The 20,450-nt window shown below is 45.9% G+C and overlaps 2 protein-coding genes and 1 non-coding gene across 3 annotated transcripts; 2 read left to right on the top strand and 1 right to left on the bottom strand.

The window, feature by feature from the left end:
• Positions 1-622: 622 nt before the first annotated feature.
• On the bottom strand, positions 623-5,380 carry Cfap97d1 (CFAP97 domain containing 1). Its single transcript, XM_005328091.4, has 5 exons — positions 4,556-5,380; positions 3,850-3,920; positions 3,469-3,587; positions 1,398-1,521; positions 623-679 (listed from the first exon to the last, which is right to left on the bottom strand). Exons 1-5 carry the CDS (start codon positions 4,677-4,679, stop codon positions 623-625), a joined length of 495 nt encoding a protein of 164 aa, XP_005328148.1. The 5' UTR covers positions 4,680-5,380.
• Positions 5,381-6,789: 1,409 nt separating this feature from the next.
• Dusp3 (dual specificity phosphatase 3) lies at positions 6,790-19,795 on the top strand. Its single transcript, XM_005328090.5, has 3 exons — positions 6,790-6,988; positions 9,712-9,938; positions 16,080-19,795. Exons 1-3 carry the CDS (start codon positions 6,864-6,866, stop codon positions 16,283-16,285), a joined length of 558 nt encoding a protein of 185 aa, XP_005328147.1. The 5' UTR covers positions 6,790-6,863; the 3' UTR covers positions 16,286-19,795.
• On the top strand, positions 19,621-19,693 carry Trnaa-agc (transfer RNA alanine (anticodon AGC)). The gene has a single exon. It is a non-coding gene; the product is annotated as a tRNA-Ala (tRNA).
• Positions 19,796-20,450: the final 655 nt, after the last annotated feature.

The following is a 20,450-nucleotide window of genomic DNA, read 5'->3' on the forward strand; positions in this document are numbered from 1 at the left end:
ATGGCCATTGCATATTCCCCTGTCTGCCCTATTTTATTTCCAAGATTTATGTAGCATCTTAAGATTGAGCCTTCAGCCACCCTGGAGTGTCTCGAGTATAAGCAGCCAACAAATCTTAGGATCTTCTCCATGGTAAGTAACTTTGCCTTGGGGTGGGGGGGAGAAAGAAAAAGAGAGTCATCAGTTATACAGCCTGTTCTTTGGAAAGCCTGAGTGTCCATTTCTTCTTTCTCCCTTAAAGAGGGGACCACTTAGTCATTAACTAATAATGTCAAATCATACCAAATGCCAAAATGACAGCACTTCTGAAGAGTGACAGAGACCTGTAAGGGTAACTTTGGCACGACTTTAAAGCCACGAGGCCTCCTGTTAATGTCTTATTGGAACAAATCACTTCCTCTCAGGTTCCCATAAAGTTCTCAAAGCTGATGATAGAAGATAATGTCATTTCCTTCTTGTTTGGAGAGAAGTCAAAGATCTTTAAATTCCCTGAATCAATGCCAAACAATGGTATATGAGAAGAGCAAAATTCATCCCCTCGGCTGGGCCTCTTGTTTACCATTCATGGGTTCTTAGGGCTTTGGTAGCAACTGTAGCAATGTTCTATAGTAATGAGACATACCTACTCATCTTGGGAGAGAAGATATCTTGTTGTATTTTTGATATAACGCCTTGAATTCTAGAAGGCAAAAGTCAGAAAGGTTTATGTCAATGCCGGGGTGATGATGTTACAGCTCAAGTTCTAAATTCCAAGAGTGGCTTAGAAAAGGTTTACAGATCAAATCAAGGAAGTGGAGGTTTTTTAAAAATACTGCAGATGGCTCCCCCCATCCTTTTTTTGAGGAGTTATTCTTAAATAAGGCAAATCAGCCACATGCAGAATGGGATCATGTACTCTTTCTTCACTTTACACACTGAGCTTTTTTTCTTTTTCTTTCTTTCTTTCTTCTTCTTTTTTTTTTTATACTATGGATTGAACTCAGGGGCACTCAGTCACTGAGCCATGTCCTCTATTTTGTATTTTCTTTAAGAGACAGAGTCTCACTGAGTTGCTTAGCACCTCATTGTTGCTGAGGCTGGCTTTGAACTCACAATCCCCTTGCCTTAGCGTCCTGGGCCTCTGAGATTACAGGCATGCACAACCGCTTTCTTAATGAATTAAAATACCAGGAAGATGCTACCAAATATTTTCTGAAACTGACACATAATAGCTTTGTTATCATGATGTCTTTAGCTGTTTGATGGTTTATGCCTCTTTGTTGCCTTAGATGATTTTCCTTTTGGCAATCAAAGTTCATTTCACATAATCTAGCCATTTAGAGGGTCCTTCTGAGTCATTCCCTAGGCTGACCACAGACAAACCCCATGTGCACCTAGGAATATAACAAGCCACGTGCCTGCCAGTCTATCTCAGATGCCCAGCGGTCATAGTGGGGTTTGCGATCACCAAGCCTCTTCAGAATGCCCTGGTTTTCCACAGTAATTCTCACCAGTTCGCGGTTCCTTGTTTCTCTGTTTAAGCTGAAAAACACAAAACCCAGGGATGAGTGAAGGAGAAAATGCTTCTTGAGGATGGGAGATGGGGAGGAGGTGAAGTTGCCATTCCGTTTAGTTCCAGGCTGCCCAAGTGCAGGGAGGAAAGAGTCCTGCAGTGCCCTGAGGCCCCAGAAGCAAACCTGTCCTCCATCCCACTACCCCCTAGAAGATTCTCCTTTATTGGTCTGGGATGGTATTTGGGCACTAGGCAATTTTACAAAGCTCCCCCAGTATTATAATGTGAAACCAGGATCGAGAACCGCGAGTTTAAATGATGAGGAAAGGCTCCCAATGGATAAGTCACAAATGGCTGGCTACAATTTTTAGTCCATCTCACAACCCTTAGGTTTCAGTTTTGAGATATACCAGGATAGAGGAAAGGCATCTTCGTGCACACACACCTCCACCAAATTCCTTCCTTTTCATACACTTCTTTTGTAGCTCTGACCACTTCAGATTGGTATTATTTACGTAGATGTCTCCCTTTCTCAGACTTTGAGATCTTTGAGGTTAGAAAATTTATCTTATTTCATCTATTCCTGGTGCCTAGCACATTAATACTCAGGAAATATTTGTGGAACCAATTTGAATAATACTGTGTCATTGTCTCAGCTATAGTGCTATGGTCTGAATGTTTGTGTGGCCCCCAGATTTGTATATTGAAATCCTAACCCCCCAAAGGGATAGTATTAGGAGGTGAGACTTTGGGGAGATGATTAAGTCACCCTAATGGGATTCGTGTCCTTATGGGAGAAGTCTGAGAGAGATCCTTTTGCCCCTCCCACTGTGTGAAGTTACTGTGGAAAGGTGGGTTCTGTGCAGCAGGAAGCCGCCCTTCCCAGACACCTATTTTTTTAATTTATTTTTTTATTGGTTGTTCAAAACATTACAAAGCTCATGATATATCATCTTTCATACATTTGACTCAATTGGGTTATGAACTCCCATTTTTACCCCAAATACAAATTGCAGAATCACGTCGGTTACACACTCACATTTTTACATAATGGCATATTAGTGACTGTTGTATTCTGCTACCTTTCCTATCCCCTACTATCCCCCCTCCCCTCCCCACCCATCATCCCTCTCTACCTCATCTGCTGTTGTTCAATTCTCTCCCTTGTTTCCACCCCCCTTTCCCCTCACATCCTCTTCTATGTAATTTTGTGTAACATTGAGGGTCTCCTACCATTTCCATATGCTTTCCCTTCTCTCTCCTTTTCTCTCCCCCCACTCGTCTTTGTTTAATGTTAATCTTTTCCTCATGCTCTTTCTCCCTGTTCTGTTCTTAGTTGCTCTCTTTATATCAAAGAAGACATTTGGCATTTCCAGACACCTAATTTGCTGGTGCCTTGATCTTTGGACTTCCCAGTCTCCAGAACTGTCAGAAATAAATTTCTATCGTTTATAAGCTATCAGTGTATGGTACTGCAGCCCAAAAGACTAAGACATGTGGCTATCATTTTACAAAAGTGTGAAGTGCCTTCTTGTGATGAACTCTGAGTAAAACTCTGAAAAGCCTCTTAGATTATATTAGTTCTTTGATGCTAGAGAAAGTTCTCCATTCTCAAAGTTTCCATTCTCAACATGGTCTCTTTGGTTACTCTTCAAGATAATTTCTTTTAACTATTCCTCTTGCTCATGAGAACCCAGGGGGAAGGTCTAATTTGACTTCCTAAAAATGGAATACAAGCCAGGTGTGGTGGTGCACGCCTGTAATCCCAGTGGCTTGGGAGGCTGAGACAGAAGAATCGGGGAGTTCAAAGCCAGCTTCAGCAATGGCAAGTCACTGAGCAACTCAGTGAGACCCTGTCTCTAAATAAAATACAACATAGGCTGGGGATATGGCTGAGTGGTTGAGTGCCCCTGAGTTCAATCCCCAGTACCCCTCCCCCCCCCAAAAAAAAGTGAAATACAGAAGAAGAACACTACCTTTTGGAATAGTATTCATTCCAGCAGTCCACCTGGGCAGGGCCCCGATGGGCATTGGCAATTTTCTGACACAGTTGCTTATTTTCATACTCGATTTTGTCGATTCTCCTTTGTTCACCCTGTTAAGAAACCACACCCCACCATGGTGACATCACTGTTGTACTTGTTCTCACACATGAAGGCTGAGCATAACTCTCCTTTGGGACTGTGGGTCACTGTGGAGAAGAGCAAAGCCTAGGAAAATGGAGCTGTGGGTATGGGGAGGTAGAGTAAAGCTTTGAGATAGGTGGGTATCTAGGAGGTTCTGGGAAAGTGACTCTCTTTAGGGTAAAGATTTTAAAAAGTCAATATATTATGCCTGCAGATGACAAGAACAAATACCTGTAGTCTGCTCAATTTTAAAATGTGATGTGTGTGCGCCATTGGAGGTTTGGTATCGACCGCAGGCTTTACTAGAAAAGAGGGATAAAAGAACAATGTTACTGCACAGGAATCTTAGTGATGGCCTCAGAAAATCTACTAGAATAAACTCTGACTAATGAACTTGATTTATGACTATATTCTGGCCAAGGTCTCCTCCCCCACCCTTTTCCTGGTACTGGGGATTGAACCTCTAGGCACTTTACCACTGAGCCACACCCCTAGCCCCCACCCCTTTTAATTCTGAGACAGTGCCTCTCCAAGTTGCATAGGGCCTCTCAAGTTTTCTGAGACTGGCCTCAAATTTGCAATTCTCCTGTGTCAGCCTCCTGAGTCACTGGAATTACAGGTGTGAGCCACTGCTCCCGGCTCTGAAGAGTTTTGAGTAGAAGTGAAAGAATGGTGAGGACATTTTACAGAGATAAACAGCCTTTGTCTATGGGCATTGAAGTCCTATCCTCTTTCTAACTTATTTTGGCTTTAAAGAGTTTAAAGTAAGTGTTTCCACCACATGAAGTTCCTGGTGGAAGATCAATTTTGTTACTGATATTAATGTCCTCTTAAATAAACTCAGCAGAGAAGACCATATCACCCCAAAGTTGATAGTTCTATGGTGGACCCTTGGAGAACCGCTTATGGCAGCATCCAACCGAAACTATCCACATACCTATTTGTATTCTATTCCTGTGAAGTATGTAGTGGCCAAGGTCCAGTTTTTTCCTGAAAGTTGTGCTTTGCCTATGATTAGAGACGATAACAGGGTAGGCCAGATAATCCAGGGAATTGTTCATCTTCTCTTTCTAGTCTAACTTCAGAAATGAGGCAAGTAGGTCTTCTGTGAGGTACTTAGCTGTCCCCACGACAGGTGTCATAGTTATCCAATTATGACATCAGGGTCAGGTCTTGGGAAAGGAATAGAAGCAAGAGAACATGCTGGCCATCTCTAGGCATCTACTTTTGAAAACTTTGTTTTTATAATTAAATTTTTTTTAATGTTGACATAAAATTTGAACTTATTTGTGGGATGCAGAATGATAATTTGGTACATTTATTTGGTGTGTAATGATCAAATCAGGGTAATAAGCATTTCTATCTCCTAAAATGTAATTCTGTGTGTTTGGCTTCTATTTTTCATGCTAACCTAGGTCTAAGTCAAGATCAAGGGCAGGGGACTCCGAAGTTCCCCCATCTGACTTATATGTAGATGGTAACAATGCTGGAAGGAAAAGAGGGTTGGGATGGCACAGGCATGGGCTGGGGATAAATTCCATCCTTGGTTACATACCTTGGGCTATAAGCCAAGTAGTTTCTACTACAGTTTCCCTGAAAGGACAAGACCACAAGCTTTTTGGGGAGATGACAGATGGCCTTAATGATAATCTGATACAATTTTATCACTTTCCAGATGAAGAAATTGAAGTCCAGAGCAACAGCAAAGCTGCTCAAGAACCAAGTTAGTGGCAGAGCTGGGCTCAGGATGTGAGTCCCTAAATTCCAGTGACTGGGGCTGAGGTTGTAGCTCAGTGATAGAGCACTTGCCTAGCATGTGTGAGGCACTGGGTTGGACCCTTAGCACCACATAAAAATAAATAAAATAAAGGAATTGTGTCCATCTACAACTAAAAATTATTTTTTAAAAAAATTCTAGTGACAGTATTTGCCCCTTTGGAAAGTAGAATCTCATTTTTTTCATGAATGGGGGCGGGCTGCTTTCCTCCAGGACAGTATGCTTTTGAACTTAGTGGGAACTCAGCAAAAACTGAGCTACTACAGCTGCTTCAGGAAGGGCTGCAAAGGCATCTGAGTGATGTTGACACTAGCATGGAATAGCACCCAGTGGGTGCGTAACACATTCATTGTTGGAGGAAGGACTAACACTTATTGAGTGCTCACTATTAGTGCTGGGTGATTTCCTGTCACATTTAATCTTTCCAACAACACTAGAAGTTAGGAATTTAGTATCCCTTATTGGAAATGCATGGGACCAGAAGTGTTTGGATTTTGTGATATTTTATGTGATGAGGTACCCAAGTCTAAAACATGACTATGTATATACACCTTATATCCATAGCCTGAAGGTAATCTGTACAGTATTTTTAGTGCATTGGCATTTTGACTGTGGTGGGTCACAAGCGGTCAGGTGTGGAGTTTTCCACTTGTGGCATGTCCGTACAAAGTTACAGATTTTGAAACAGTTCAGATTTCCACATTAGGAGTGCTCAGTCTGTGTTTTTTAAATTTTTATTAACACTGCTTCCTCCTTTTCTTTAGCAAACAGGCTTAGAGAGGTTTATTTCCCAGGGTCTGAATTTCAAGCCTGGATGCATAGAGTCCAAGCGCGATGTGGACTCTCAATGACCACTGAAAACAGATGTACCACAGAGTAGGGCTTCTTAGGCTTTGGCCTCGGTCTGGATCTCCTGGGGTCCTCCATCTATTCGATTGACAGGTGACATGTCTGGGCTTGGAGCAGATATTCAGCGGACAAGCCCGGGACGGGGGTGAGGGGTGGGGGTGAGGGAAGATGCCCAAACTTCTGAACTGCAGCAAAGTAAGATTTCACAGTAGACTCCGGGTGTCCCTGTCATCCTGAAAAAGCGACACCTGGGTGTACCCCCGTCCATGGAAATATTTACAGCGCCTTGAATTTGGTTCAGTGAAGGAAGTTTTTGAACTTTTCAGTTTACGAAGATACCGAAACTGCCTAGCCGAAGGTGAGGGAGGACCCTCGACACTCCGGAATGGCGGCATTTCCGCCCAGGGACGCCCTGCGGAGCGTGGGCCCGGCGCCGGGTTGCGCGTGTCCTTCGCAAGCGGAGCGCGTTGGTCCCGTGCGCGCTGCACGCCGCTCGGCAGCTTCCCGCGCGCGGCGGTCCCGCCCCCGGGGCGGCTCCCGGCTCGCCAGCCCCGCCCCCTGACCCGGCCGCTCTCCCCTCGCTCGCTCCTGCCCGGGCGCGCAGGGCCCGGCCGCCGCCATGTCGGGCCCGTTCGAGCTCTCGGTACAGGATCTCAACGACTTGCTTTCGGACGGCAGCGGCTGCTACAGCCTCCCGAGCCAGCCGTGCAACGAGGTCACCCCGAGGATCTACGTGGGCAACGCGTGAGTCCCTCTTGCCAGCGCGGCAAGGCGCCCCTTCCCGAGCACCTGGCCCACCCGAAGCTGGGGTGGGGACATTGTGGGGAGCCCGGGCGCTGTCACCCCTCCGGGAGCGGGTGTGGGGGCTGGGGACCGGGCTGGAGTCGGTGCCCACCCCCGCGCATGGAGCTGAGGCGCTAGTTCCTGGCCCGCCGGGTCGCGGGGTGCGCTGAGACCGAGGGGTGCAGGCCCGGCGCTCAGCTGCCACCCGCTCGGGGTTCGGCTTTGGGCGGGGTCGGGCTACCATGTTCACTTAACAGGTGGACCTCGGTAGCCCTGTCGGTCTCCTGCCCGCGCGTGTCATGTGACAGCAGCCTGGTTCTGCAGTGAGGTCACCGCGGAATGTCTGCCTCCGCTTCCATGGCAACGGGCTGACGTCAGGATCTGGGCGTGGTACCGTTCCCGGCCCTGCAGGACAAGTTCGGGGGAATTGAAATACCCCAAAAGAGAGAGAGAGAGAGTTGGGCCAGGGATTTCCTGGCTCCTTTTATTATCTTCCAGATAGAATTTGATTTAGATGGGATAAATCAAAATCGTAAGCCCAATAAAGGATCCGAACCTTCTCATCACCAGGAAATGCATTTATTATTTATTACTATGTGTTTTTCTTATCAAATTGATTTTCTATTTTCTATTTTCATACTACTAATAAGAATTCCTCAGCAGCAGGATAGAACCAGGGTTAGCAATTCTGAAAGGTGCTGAAATGCCAGCAGGTCTACAGCCTGGGAGGGCTTGGATAGACTGTGAGGACAGGGCCAGTGTCTTGTTCATATGTATGTGGCTGGTCCTGCACTAGCACCTGCTGCTTAATCTTAAAATTACTGCCACTGAAATGGGGGGTTATTATGGACCTAGAATGGGTTCATGAGGCAAGGTCCTAACCTCATGGGGACAGGTCTCATCTGTTCCATCACTTATTTATCACATTGAGCACTTGCTAGGTGTCAGACACTGTGCAATGTTCCTTCATAGTCGTGATGATAATAATGATAATGGTTAACGTGTATAACGTGTAAACTGTTGAATTAACACTAGAGAAGGGAGATGAATAGGAATGACTCTTCTTTGTTCTTTCTGTCAGCCATTGCTTTCTAAAACTGTTCAGTGTCCTGAGCAGGAACAGCTAAAAAGAATCTCATAGTGTCAGCCAGTGGCCCAATAATTGCAGTTTTCTGAGGAAACCCTGCCTATTCACCAACTACCCAAGCAGCAAGCAGGCTGTCAGGGCAGTTTGGCACATGGAGCTGTTGCTACTTCCCAAGTGGAAACCAAGGTTGTAAATATCTGGTAGTAGCCAGAGTGGCAAATGTGGTAGCCACTGTAAAAACAAACAAACAAACAAACAAACAAAAAAAAACGTATCCCTTGTCCTCTATTCAAATATTAGGGTATTGGTGGGGGGGTGCTTAGTGGGGTCAACTAACCATCTAGTGCTGAGAAAACTCAAGTCCACTCCACCCCCCAGAGCTCCTAAGTAAAATTGGGGTTCCATCCATGTCCTTGATGGGCAGGGACAGAACCTTTGTTAGCCATATTCTCCATGTCTTCAGGTGTTGGAGTTGGTGTGGGCATGTGAAGCAGAGGGAGGTAGGATTGAGAGCAGGGCTGGATGTTGGGAGAAGGGAGATCTCCTCCCAGCTCCAGACCAGCAGCCTGTGTGCACATGCATATCCCTGTGTCCTATCCTGTCCTTCTAGAGTTTAACCTCCTTTTCTCCCCACAAGGCTGCTGTGGGGAGATCATGTAGGAAACACCACTATGATGTAATAACTGCTGTTTGAATTGGGGTGTTGTTGTGAGATGAAATAAAGGGACCCTTTGACCATTCAGATCAGGTATTTTGTAATCTCCATAGTTCTGTTGAGACTCCTTATTCTCCAAATGCTAACTCACCCAAGACGGCTTCAGAAACAAGGTTAGAGGAGTGTGGCAAGAAGGATTGCTTATGAGACAGGGAAGGGGCTGCTTGGCATATGATGATTTCATTCTTTTTCACTCATTTACCACATATTTACCCAGCACATACTATATGCCAGGCACCAGAGCAAGTGCTGGAGAGACTGACCTGAAGCAGACATAGTTCCCTTCTCAAGGAGCTCACAGCCTCCAAACAAGTACAACCACATGTTGGAATAGTAACCCTTGCTGTGGAGTCAGGCTCCATCAACAGAATGGCTCATTTAACACTCATAACTATGCTAAGCAGTTGGCACCATTATCATTCCCATTGTACTGAGAGGGAAATGGAGGCAGAGAGAGGTGAAGTGGCTTGCTCAAAGTTGTCCGGTAGGCTGGATCCAGACCCAGGGAGTCTAGCTTCAGAGCTGTTTTTATTCATTTGCCTATGTCACCATAGAGGGAGCATGTTGCCATACGGAATGGAAGGGAGGAAATAGTGCAGAGGGTGGTGAAAGATGAGAGGGTGCATGTCTACAGAGAAGGCTGGAAAGGGTAGCAGAGGGATAGCTTGGGCATGAAACCACCAGTCTATTTGGGGAAGCTGCTGGTAATTGGATATGGCCAGAGTAAGGAGCAAGGTCAAAAGATGAAGTTATAGAAGCCAGCTGGGTCCAACACACAGAGGGTTCCTTACTTTGCCAAGAGGCTCAGATGCTTCCCCTCCTTTCTCCCCTGAGGCTGCCAGTTGGTCAGTTAATCATAATCTGCTCCTGTCTCCTCTCCAGGTCTGTGGCTCAAGACATCCCCAAGCTGCAGAAACTGGGCATCACTCATGTCCTGAATGCTGCTGAAGGCAGGTCCTTCATGCATGTCAACACCAATGCCAACTTCTACAAGGACTCTGGCATCATCTACCTGGGCATCAAGGCCAATGACACACAGGAGTTCAACCTAAGTGCTTACTTTGAAAGGGCTGCAGACTTCATTGACCAGGGTTTGGCTCAAAAGAATGGTAAGGGACCTTCTGCTTAGGAACAAATGGAAGGCAGCTTTGACATGGACTGTTTTTCTAGAAAGACCCACAGCAGATTTCCTCTGGGAAAACCTTTCCTGTTCCTTGTGGTGAATGAATGAGAACTTCAGGTTTCTCTCTGCTTACCTGCTGCCTGTCAGGTGGCTCCCACACTGTACAAGATATTCAGCTCTTTAACACAGTGGCAATGTCAGGTCCTTGCATTGGAAGCTTTTGGCTGAGGTTGGTTTCTAGCCACTTACCCCTCCACCCAATTCAAATAGCTCTAATAATGAGGAAAATCTATCCTTGTTCCTGATAAGAAGTCTTCAGGCAAAGGAGCACCAGGGCCAATCGATGACACAGCTCAGTGGTGGTGTCTGGACCAGGTTCTTTCTTCTGCTACCTTCACTGTTAGGTACACCCCTCTGGTCCCAAGATGGGATCTGGCTACCTCACCCCAACTAGACAGAGTGCAGCAGATGAGCAGTCATTTCTTCCTCTCATTTCTGTCCTTTTAAGAGCAAACAGAACATTCCCCCGAGTTTCTCCAGTGGGGATCTTCTCCCATCTCATTGGCTAGGTACTTACATGGCCAGGAGATGTGGGGCAGCCATGACTGGCTTAGGTTATGGGTCAGCCAGTCTTTAAATTCTTCCTGCAGCTCTCAGACATAGGTGGGACTGAAGGGGAACTACAGAGGGGCTGGTGGCCAGGCAAGGCATGCCAAGGAGAAATCCTGGGAGGCCACAGGATGGACGTCAGTTGAGTGTTCTGGGCACCTTCCCCATATGCTTTTAGCTCTTTCTCTCAGCTCTGCCCATTACCTCTTCCTCACTCTTTGGGGAGGGGGTAACCCCAGGAGGCACTACAGCCTTGTTTCTAATACTTCTTGGGCCTAGCAGCCTCCCTATCCAAATGATTCCCAGTGCACAGTTTCCTAGACCACTGGCTAGCACACATTCAGGGCTCAAGAGAGTTTTGTTGACTAGGGAAACTGCAGACTCTACTGTCAGGCCTTCTTCATGGTCACTGTCACTCCCTACCCTAGTCTGCCTTCTTTCCTCCTGCTCTGCTGAGTTTTTCACCCGGTACTGATGGAGAACAAGGGGCCCAGTTAAGGCCCAGTTAATCACTAATTAGTCATCCATTTAGAGGACTCGGAGTTCTTTGACTTTGTTTCCTCTTTCCAGTCAACCAGGAAACATGCCCTGGCTTCTTTTCATCTCCTGCTCTAGTCCATGTGGGCTGGATCTTCAGTCTGGAAAGCTCTCCCTGCCTCCCCGCTCCTCTGTCCTCTAGCAAGCTTTCTTTCATGCTGCAGGGCTGAGCATAGCATCCTCTCTTCTGTGAACCTGCCCTCAAGCTGGGTCCTCTGTGTCCCTTGTTCATCTCCCCAGCATCTGATGTAGCATCAGGTACATTCTGTAGTTGGTATACTGCAAATGATTACTGAACAAGTGACAATGAATTCCGTGGGCTCAAGTGCCATGTGTAAATGGTTTCAAGACTGGGTGAGTGAGTCAGCAGAAATATACTCGTCTCAAGGGACCAAGGACCAATCACTAAGAGAGCCAGATGGGATGGCTGTGGGGGTGCTCAGAGGAGAGCGCTATACTTCCAGCTAGGAAGATCAAGAGAGGCTGTGTGGAGGGGCTGGCATCTGGGCTGGGCTTGGATGCATGGTAGACTGTGTGCCCTGGGCATAGAGCATGTTCCAGTTGGCAAGGTGTCTGTTCTGCAGAGGGTCCTGTTCCCAGGCAGGGCAGGGGAAGGTCCACTGTTTTGTTTTGTTTGTACTAGGGATTGAACTCAGGGGCACTTAACCACCGAGCCACATCCCCAGCCCTTCTTTGTATTTTATTTAGAGACAGGGTTGTTTAGGGCCTTACTAAGTTGCTGAAGCTAGCTTTTAATTACCAATATTCCTGCCTCAGCCTCCCAAACTGCTGGGATTACAGGCGTGTGCCTTGGTGCCTGGTGGAAGGCTGTAGGTATAATGCTGTAGGTATAATGGCCAGGGAGTGAATGGGCAGGAAAGTGGAGGCTTCCCACCTCTTGATTTGGGAGGCTCTGGGAAAATAGAATGGTGTTCTGGGGTAGGGAGAGGAGGGCAGAAGAGCTGCTGTTTGACTCTGGGCCAGCAGATTTCCCTCCAAATAATACCAGTGTACTGGATGCCACAGGGGACTTCTCATATTGGTTAATATTTATTGTGTACTCCAGAAAACCAGCTGGTAGACTGTGTGTGAGTATACACACACACACACACACACACACACACACACACACATATATATACACCCAGTTAAGGTGTGTATATGTATATACACACACACACACACACATATATATATATATATGGTTTATCATATTTATTTATTATATAGTAGGCCCCCTTATCCTCAAGGGATATGATCCAAGACCCCCCCAGTGGATGCCTAAAACTGCAGACAGACATACTAAACTCTGCACATACTGTGTATTTTCCTGGGTGCCCTGTAGCTTGCCACATAGTACCAGAGTTCATCTGCCTTTCCATGTTTTGTCTTCTGGTGCCTTTTTTGCATCACTACTTTTGCTGTTTGAGGTCATTAATTTTTTAAATTAAAAATAAGTAAAATAAAGGTTACTTGAGCCAGGATCAGTGGACATGCCTGTAATCCCAGTGGCTCGGGAGGCTGAGGCAGGAGGATTGTGAGTTAAAAGCCAGCCTGAGCAAAAGCCAGGCACCATACAACTCAGTGAGACCCTATTTTTAAATAAAACACAAAATAGGGCTAGGGATATGGCTGAGTGGTTGAGTGCCCCTGACCTGGCACTCACAAAAAAAAAAAAAAAAAAAGTTACTTGAACACAAGCCCTGCAATGCCATGACAGCCAACCTCCCACTACTAAGTGACTCACCATCAGGTTGGATATGTTGTGGATATGCTGGAGGAAGGAGTGATTCACGTGCTGGGCAGGAGGGTGTGGGAAGGCATGAGACTTCATCCCGTTACTCAGAACTGCACAGAATGTAAAACTTAATGACTTGTTTATTTCTGGAATTTTCCATTTCATATTTCTGACCATGGTGGACCATAGGTAGCTGAAACTGCAGAGCAAAACCACAGATAAGGGAGGAATACTGTATTATTTTATATATATACATTCAGATATGTATGATTTATTAGACTGTCTCAATTTATCAGAATTGTCTCAAGTGATTGTCAGGCAAGTCTGAAGTCTAGATGACAAGGCCATCAGAATGGAAACTTAGGCAGGGTTTCTGTGTTAAAGTCTTGAGACAGAATTACTTCTCTAGGAAACCTGATTTTATCCTTAGGGTCTTTAACTCATTTGGTGAGTCCCACCTACATGGTAAGGGTAATCTCCTTTAAAGTCCTTTGATGTGGATATTAATTACAACCAAACAAAACCTTCATAGCAACATACAGTCTTGTGTTGTAACAAGCAATTGGCCACTTCAGATTAGCCAAACTGATCTGTTTAACCAGCAAGTTAAAATTTAATTAAACCCAGGTTCAGATGGCTTCAGAGAGTTGGGGTTTAAACCCCTGTGCTGACAATGGAAATCTGGGACTGGTGACAGGAGGGCCAGTAGGAGTTTTCTAGGCAGCCAAGATGGAGAGAGAACAATACATGCAAAGGCATTGAGGTGAGAAAATGGCAACAGAGCAGTTGGCTTTAAAAGCCACCCTTTGTAGACTAGACCCTGCCCTCAGTATAGTGACAGGTCATTTTGTATTTTAAAAAGATCCTTCCAGCTGCTGGGTGGAGTGTGGATTGGCAGCCGTGAGGCATGATGGAGAGAGCTGCTTTTAGAGGTGTTAAGGGGCACAGGTGAGAGATGACGAGGACTGGGCATGATGGCCCACATCTATAGTCCCAGCTGCAGCTGCTCAGAAGGCTGAGGCAGGAGGATCACTTGAGCCCAGGAGCCTTAAAAAAATGTATATGTATATATATATGAATGACAGGAACCTGAACTGAGCACTGTATGTGGGCAGGGGGGCAGAAGTAGAGAAGGGCCTCCTGCAGTGTACTGAGACTTTGCTGACAATGACCTCTGGCCTCTCCTCTTTGTTCTTCCTTCATTCCTTCACCTGTATTTTACTTATTAGTGACCTCTAACAACAAAAGTAGTGATGCAAAAAAGGCCCCAGAAGGCAGGCCAAAGGCAGACTGGAGTGCTGGGGGAAGGGGAGCAGGGGTGATATCAGAGGAGGGTTGGAGAGCCAGGAGAGGGCAGAATGTGTATATGTGTGTGTTGGTTTTGTTTGCATTTATACTTAACATCTGTCCTTTTTAAATTGTTTTGTTGAAATATACTTAGCTTTCTGTAAGTAACGTTAAATGAGACAACTGAATGAGTTTTGACACATGTGCACACCTGTGACAGTAAACAGCCATCACCTCCACAAATTTTGCATGTCCTTTAGTGCCTCTCCTGCCCCTTTGCCCTGTATTCCCAAGCACCTGCTGATTTGTTCTCTGTCACTAGAGATCAATGTGCATTTTGTAGGACTTCATATCATCAGAATCAGACAGTGTGCATTTTTTATTTCAAGCTTCATCCATGTTGTGTCACACATCCCTGGTCGATCACTCCTTTCTACTTATTGCTGAGTAGTATTCCATTGACTGGATACATTACAGCTGCTTATCCATTCATCGGTTGGTGGATGTTTGAGTTCTCCTCGTGTTTCACCTTTGATTAAAGTACAAAATATACACAGAGAAGGTCCATGTCACAAGTGTGTAGTTCTGTGAATGGCACACACCCATATATCAGCCCCCAGATTAAGAAAAATCAGAAGGCTGGGGATATAGCTGAGTTGGTAGAGTGCTTGCCTTGCATGTGTAAGATCCTGGATTCAGTCCCCAGCACCACTCAAACAACAACCACCACAACCAAAAAAGCAGCTAGCCTCTGCAACTTGGGGAGACCCTGTTTCAAAATATTCAAGAAAAGGTTGGGGTCTGGGGTTGTAGCTCTGAGGTCGAGTGCTTGCCTAGCATGTGCAAGGCACTGGGTTCGATTCTCAGTACCTCATATAAATAAGTAAGTAAAATAAAGGTCCATCAACAACTAAAAAAATATATTAAAAAAGAAAAGAAAGGGTTGGGGATGTAGTTCTCAGTAAAGTGCTCTGGGGTTCAATTCCAAATACTACAAAAAAAAAAATGGAAGTAAGAAAACATAACCAGTCCCTTACATGCCTGGGAATGGATGTACATCCCTCCTGATCCTCTGCCCCTTCCTCACTCCCTCACTCCAGTCTCGACAGCACGCGTCAGTCATGCCAGCTGTGCACTCTGTGGAACCATATTTATTTGTGTGCTTCTTACATGTTGTTTCTGGTCAGTGGTAGATTGTTCATTTGTATTATTTACCCATTCTACTGTGAAGGGCCTGCGGACTGGAGTTTCCAGCCTGGGGCTTTTATGAATATGCTGACTGCAAATTCTGGTCCAAGGGCTGGGGTTGTGGCTCAGTGGTAGAGCTCTTGCCCAGCATGTGTGAGGCACTGGGTTCAATTCTCAGCACCACATATAAATAAATTAAATAAAGGTCGGTCAGATTCTGGCCCATGTCTTTTAGTGAACATGTGTGCACAGTCCTATTGGGTGGGGGTCCTCAGTGGCACTGCTGAACCTTAGGGTGGGTGTTCAGCTTGAGGAGCTTCTGCCCCAGCTTCCAGAGTGGCTGTACTCTTTACACCATGCCCTCCCTGGCTATCCAGAAGAGTCCTTGTTGTTCCACATCTTCACTGGCTGACTTTTTATTTTCTGTCTTTATCATTTTAGCCATTTTGGTGGCGCCCAGTGGCATTGCATAGTACTTTTTTTTTTTTTTGAGATTGGACCCAGGGCATCCAGATCCAGCATCCTGGGCAAGCACTCTACTACTAGTAGAGCCACATCCCCCGCCCTTTTTAAATTTTTTATTTTGAGACAGGGCCTCAGTTGCTAAGACTAGCCTCAACTTGTGGTCCTCTTACCTCAGCCTCCTGAGTACCTGGGATTATAGGCACGCACCACCATGCTCTGCTACATAATGCCTTTTTTTTTTTTTTTTAAGAGTCATGTGGTCAGATGTCCCCAGCTCACTGAATCTCCCCCCGTTTCTTACAGGCCGGGTGCTTGTCCACTGCCGTGAGGGTTACAGCCGCTCCCCAACACTAGTCATTGCGTACCTCATGATGCGTCAGAAGATGGACGTCAAGTCTGCCTTGAGCATTGTGAGGCAGAACCGTGAGATCGGCCCCAACGATGGTTTCCTGGCCCAACTTTGCCAGCTTAATGACAGACTAGTCAAGGAGGGGAAGTTGAAACTCTAGGGCACCCCCACAGCCTCTTCTCTAGAGGTCTGATGGGAAGGCCCTGCTTGAGGGTGTCCCAAGTCGCCATGTTTAGGAAACAGTTGTACCCTTCCCCCAGAGTCACAAGGCACTTGCCTACATGTCTGTCCCAACATGGCCCTGGGCCACTTCCCCCTATCCCCAGGGGGCCTATAAAGAAGCTTGCCAAGGAGGGCATTCCTGCTTCCCGATTGTCCTGTTCCTGTAGTTTATGTCCTCTTCTTCAGGTGGGCACTTGGGAGGGGAAGGCCTGTGGCATGCATGCTTCTCCATGACCCAGGGCAGGAGGTCTCTGGGAATTGAGGCCTGAGCCACTCACAGGGGCTCCTCATGGCCTCCTTCCCACAGCCTAGATTCTCTCCTAAGTGGAGACCTCAGCACCTTGAGCCCAGTAAAGGCACTATGCAAGTGTGGCCCCCTCTGTCCCCACCACGTCTGTCACCTGGTTTCGTCACAGCCTTCCACACCCTGCTCATGCACAGAGGCGCATCATGGGGTCTGAAGCCGGGCTGGGGGTATCGTCAGTTAGTGGATGGAAATTCCTGTGAAGAGGCTGCTTTTTAATTATTTCCTTAGGATTCAAGATATGCCACACAAGGAGCCTGCTTGGGTGGGCAAGTGCGTTCTCTTGGAGGACTCCCCTAAATGCATAGAATTTTTTTAAATGTGCCTCTTTGGAAGGCCAGAGTTCTGAATGCACTGCTTTGGAATATTTCCTTGGACTGCTCTGTGACTTCGCTTGTTAGGAGAGCTATGCCTCGGGGCACGGTTTTATTTTTCTTTTTTAGAAAACAGGGTGTTGAGATCCAGCCTATTTAAAAACCCCACCATTTGGAGAATTACAAGGGTTTTGTCTTGAATTATAGTGTTGGCGAGCCCAAGCCACTCGTGCTAACTGCTTTTTTGTCCCAGTTGCTATTCCAAGAACTGGAGGAGGAAGTGAGCCAATTACAGCGTGTGTGCGGGGGTGAGTGCGTGGGGGCGTGCCTCTCAGACCCGCAGCCAGAGGACAACAGGGAAAGAAGAGTCCCAGGCGCACACCCTGGCCACTTATAGGTGGCTCAGACCTCCCTGGTGCCCTTGCAGGAGCCCTGTAGTGATGCAGCGAGAGAGAATGAGCCATGGGAGCTTCCACCTGGGTCCTTCGCTGGTGGCAGAGCAAACATGAAAAGGACTTCTTAAGGACTTTTTTCAGATGATGTTAGAGTGCACACTAGCACAGTGTGTGCACATTTGCCAGAAGATGGGAGTGTGTGTTAAACAGTCTTGCTGGGACTTTACATTCTTGTTATTATGGAAAGTCATGCAATGCTGTGTATTCACGGTCACTCAGGGCAGAGAGGTGGTCCTCAGCCCTGCTCCCAGCGCCTACTCAGAGGTGTCATCCAAATTTCTGGAATTAAACTCTGGTTTTGAGTGTCAGATATATATTTAGGGTGTTGTTCTAGTGGGTGTACCCAGCTCACCGAAGTCTATTATAAATTTATGTGGGATCACTTGCAAGGATTTGCACAGGAGTCTTGCTTAAAGTGAAAGAAGTGTCAGGGACTTTTGTTGAATATTTAAAATTCAGTTTTAAATTTAAATTCTAGCAGTGTTCATGTCAAGGTGGGGAATGTGCCTTTTTCAGTGACTAGGAGCTTCCGGCAGAGATGAGAAGCAGGTGGCCTAAAAGCCTCACTCCCAGGGCTGCAGATCTCTGATCACAGCAGGAGCAGTGCTGCACAGCCAGGACTGTCCCCATCCTCTTTTTTTCTATAAACACAATAGCCCTGAACAACTGGGATCTCTTGTCCTTACCAGATACTGGGTTGTCGAGAGAGACCCACCTAAATGGAGTGGTCATCCCCTGAGCTGTGGACCTCACGTCACAGTTCTCACTTAATCTAACTTGATCCTCATGGGAACCCTATAAAGTTGACAGAGCTCAATCTAATCATACATTGTTACCATTTTTTTTTAAAGGAACCTGGGTTCAAAATGATTAAGGGCATAACCCCTAGTGTCCTTAAGGTAGAACGGAGGCAAGATTTTAGGTTTGCTGTTCCAAGAAGCTGGATTTGTTCTTTCCTGTGATACAGCTCAAGAAGGGAACTCCCCAGGAGTGTCCAGGTTCACAGCTCACACCCTTGACCCAGCCCTGGAGAAGGAAGTGGAAAGTGTAGGTCCCTAATGGGGTTAGAACGTGCAGTTATTCTTCCAGGTGATTTGTAGCAGCCCTAGGCTTTCTGGGTTCTGCTTCTGGAAGAGGCCCAGGAATAGGCTGTGATTACCCCAAAAGACAGTCAATTATTTAGGCAAAAGCTGCAGGTTGGCCTGGCTAATCAACTAGCACCCCTTGCGGGCGGGCCTCTCTGGAGGTATGAGGTGGGGAAGGCTATTGGGAGAATTACTGCCTTTCCTTTGGAGCTACTTTGCTGAGAATTTGGGATTATTTTTCATTGTCTCTAGGCCTAGAAATCCCATATTTACTTTAAGAGATTTAGCTCCTAGTTCTTTAAGTAAAATACAAGTCTGTTGTGTAAGAGCCATCACATGCCCAGCCGTGGGTGGGAGCTGTTCTTGGAGAGCTTTTACCCCTGGAAAGTGATGGAATGGAACTCAGGGTGTCCCTTCCCCTCCCCAGACCTGATCCCTTTCTTTGACTAACAGAGCCCCATCCAGGCAAGATTAGAGCGCCAAATTGAAGCAGTCTACCTTTCCATCGGCTGATCTGTTTCCCTGCCACTCTGAGTTACCTTGAGAGAATATACTACCACCTATCAAATGAGGGGACTTCTCTAGAAGACCCTGTGGTCTCTTTTGGCTCCCACATTGTAGGGGCCTCTAAGCAAGAATTGCCATTTGAAATTTAGCACCTCCAGGAAATTAGAGGGAATGCATAATACTACTACGGCCAGCAGGTGGCGCTGTGTTCCACCCATTGTGATGCATGGTTCTGAAAGGGAATGTTGGTGCCTTTTATGTCACAAGTTTATAGTAAGATGTTAACAATGTTAAGATGCTAATGTTTTAACCAAAATAAGCACTGATCTTAAATGTTAAGAGATGAGCATTTCCTGTGGGAAATTTTATTTGTCATAAAACTAATGTCAGAAATCACTAAAGAGCCAACAAAGATGGTCCTTCTGTGTCAAGATTCTGTTCTGACTGGAAATAGAAGCCATCTTAGAGTGAGAGCGAAGACTGGTTGGAAGCTTAACTTTTGTTCCATTTACCTCCTGCCAGCTTTTAGGATCATTTGATTATAAAGGAGTGGTCTCCTGGAAGGGGAAGGGGAGGTATCAAACTGGTTTAAAAAAAAAAGTCAGGCTGGGGGTGTAGCTCAGTGGTAGAGCGCTTGCCTAGCATGCGTGAGGCCGTGGGTTCAACCCCCACCATCTGTCTCTCACACACACAAAAAACGCAGGTTTAATGTCCGTTGTATCACCAATCAGTGTTAAAACACTAAAATTGTAACCAAAATAAATGTCTTACCTTACAAAGAAACAGACTTTGTTGTCTTCCTTATCTCAGTTTTACTTATATACCTTGACTTTATTTGCTTTTTCTGTCTTTAGAAACTATCGTAAAGGGGCTGGGGCTGGGGCTCAGTGCTCTTGTCTGTCATTTGCGAGGCACTGGGTTCGATTTTCAGCACTGCATATAAATAAATAAAGATCTATCAACAACTAAAAAATATTAAAAAAAACTAACGTAAAAATTAGCCCTCCTTAGTTAGAAGTTCAATGATGATTATATTTATGCAGTAGATATTTGTTGGATATTTGTAACAGTTCCTGAACTTTGCAAAGTGATGCCATTCATAAGGAGTTCAAATGCACAGAAGTTCCATTTCCAAAGCATATGCTGAAATGGGTTAACCTAAATGAACAAGTGGTGTTCAGTTCCTTAAAAGTGGATGTGAAACACATTTGATTAATGTGTATTTTTATTATATTTCTAAATGATTAAAATACCTACTTTTAAAACCATGAGACATCTCTCTGGAAATCTGGGGTTCAGAAAATATAGTTTGAAAGCCCAAGATCTAGATTTGGATCCAGGTGAGCATTCCTAGACCACAGAGTACTTGGGCCACCACCCTGAGGAGAAGGGCAGGAAGAAGAGGACAGACAAGCCTCCTACTTGAGCTGGCCTCAGG

The sequence above is a fragment of the Ictidomys tridecemlineatus genome, chromosome 3 (assembly GCF_052094955.1).
Source record: "Ictidomys tridecemlineatus isolate mIctTri1 chromosome 3, mIctTri1.hap1, whole genome shotgun sequence".
Taxonomy (NCBI): domain Eukaryota; kingdom Metazoa; phylum Chordata; class Mammalia; order Rodentia; family Sciuridae; genus Ictidomys; species Ictidomys tridecemlineatus.

Coding starts and splice junctions, on each gene's coding strand:
- Cfap97d1 (XM_005328091.4), bottom strand. CDS start 4,679: ATGAACAATTCCCTGGATTATCTGGCCTACCCTGTTATCGTCTCTAAT. Junction 3,921..4,555: donor CAGGAATAGAATACAAATAG/GTATGTGGATAG, acceptor CCTCTTTTCTAG/TAAAGCCTGCGGTCGATACC. Junction 3,588..3,849: donor TAAAATTGAGCAGACTACAG/GTATTTGTTCTT, acceptor GTTTCTTAACAG/GGTGAACAAAGGAGAATCGA.
- Dusp3 (XM_005328090.5), top strand. CDS start 6,864: ATGTCGGGCCCGTTCGAGCTCTCGGTACAGGATCTCAACGACTTGCTT. Junction 6,989..9,711: donor AGGATCTACGTGGGCAACGC/GTGAGTCCCTCT, acceptor TCTCCTCTCCAG/GTCTGTGGCTCAAGACATCC. Junction 9,939..16,079: donor GGGTTTGGCTCAAAAGAATG/GTAAGGGACCTT, acceptor CGTTTCTTACAG/GCCGGGTGCTTGTCCACTGC.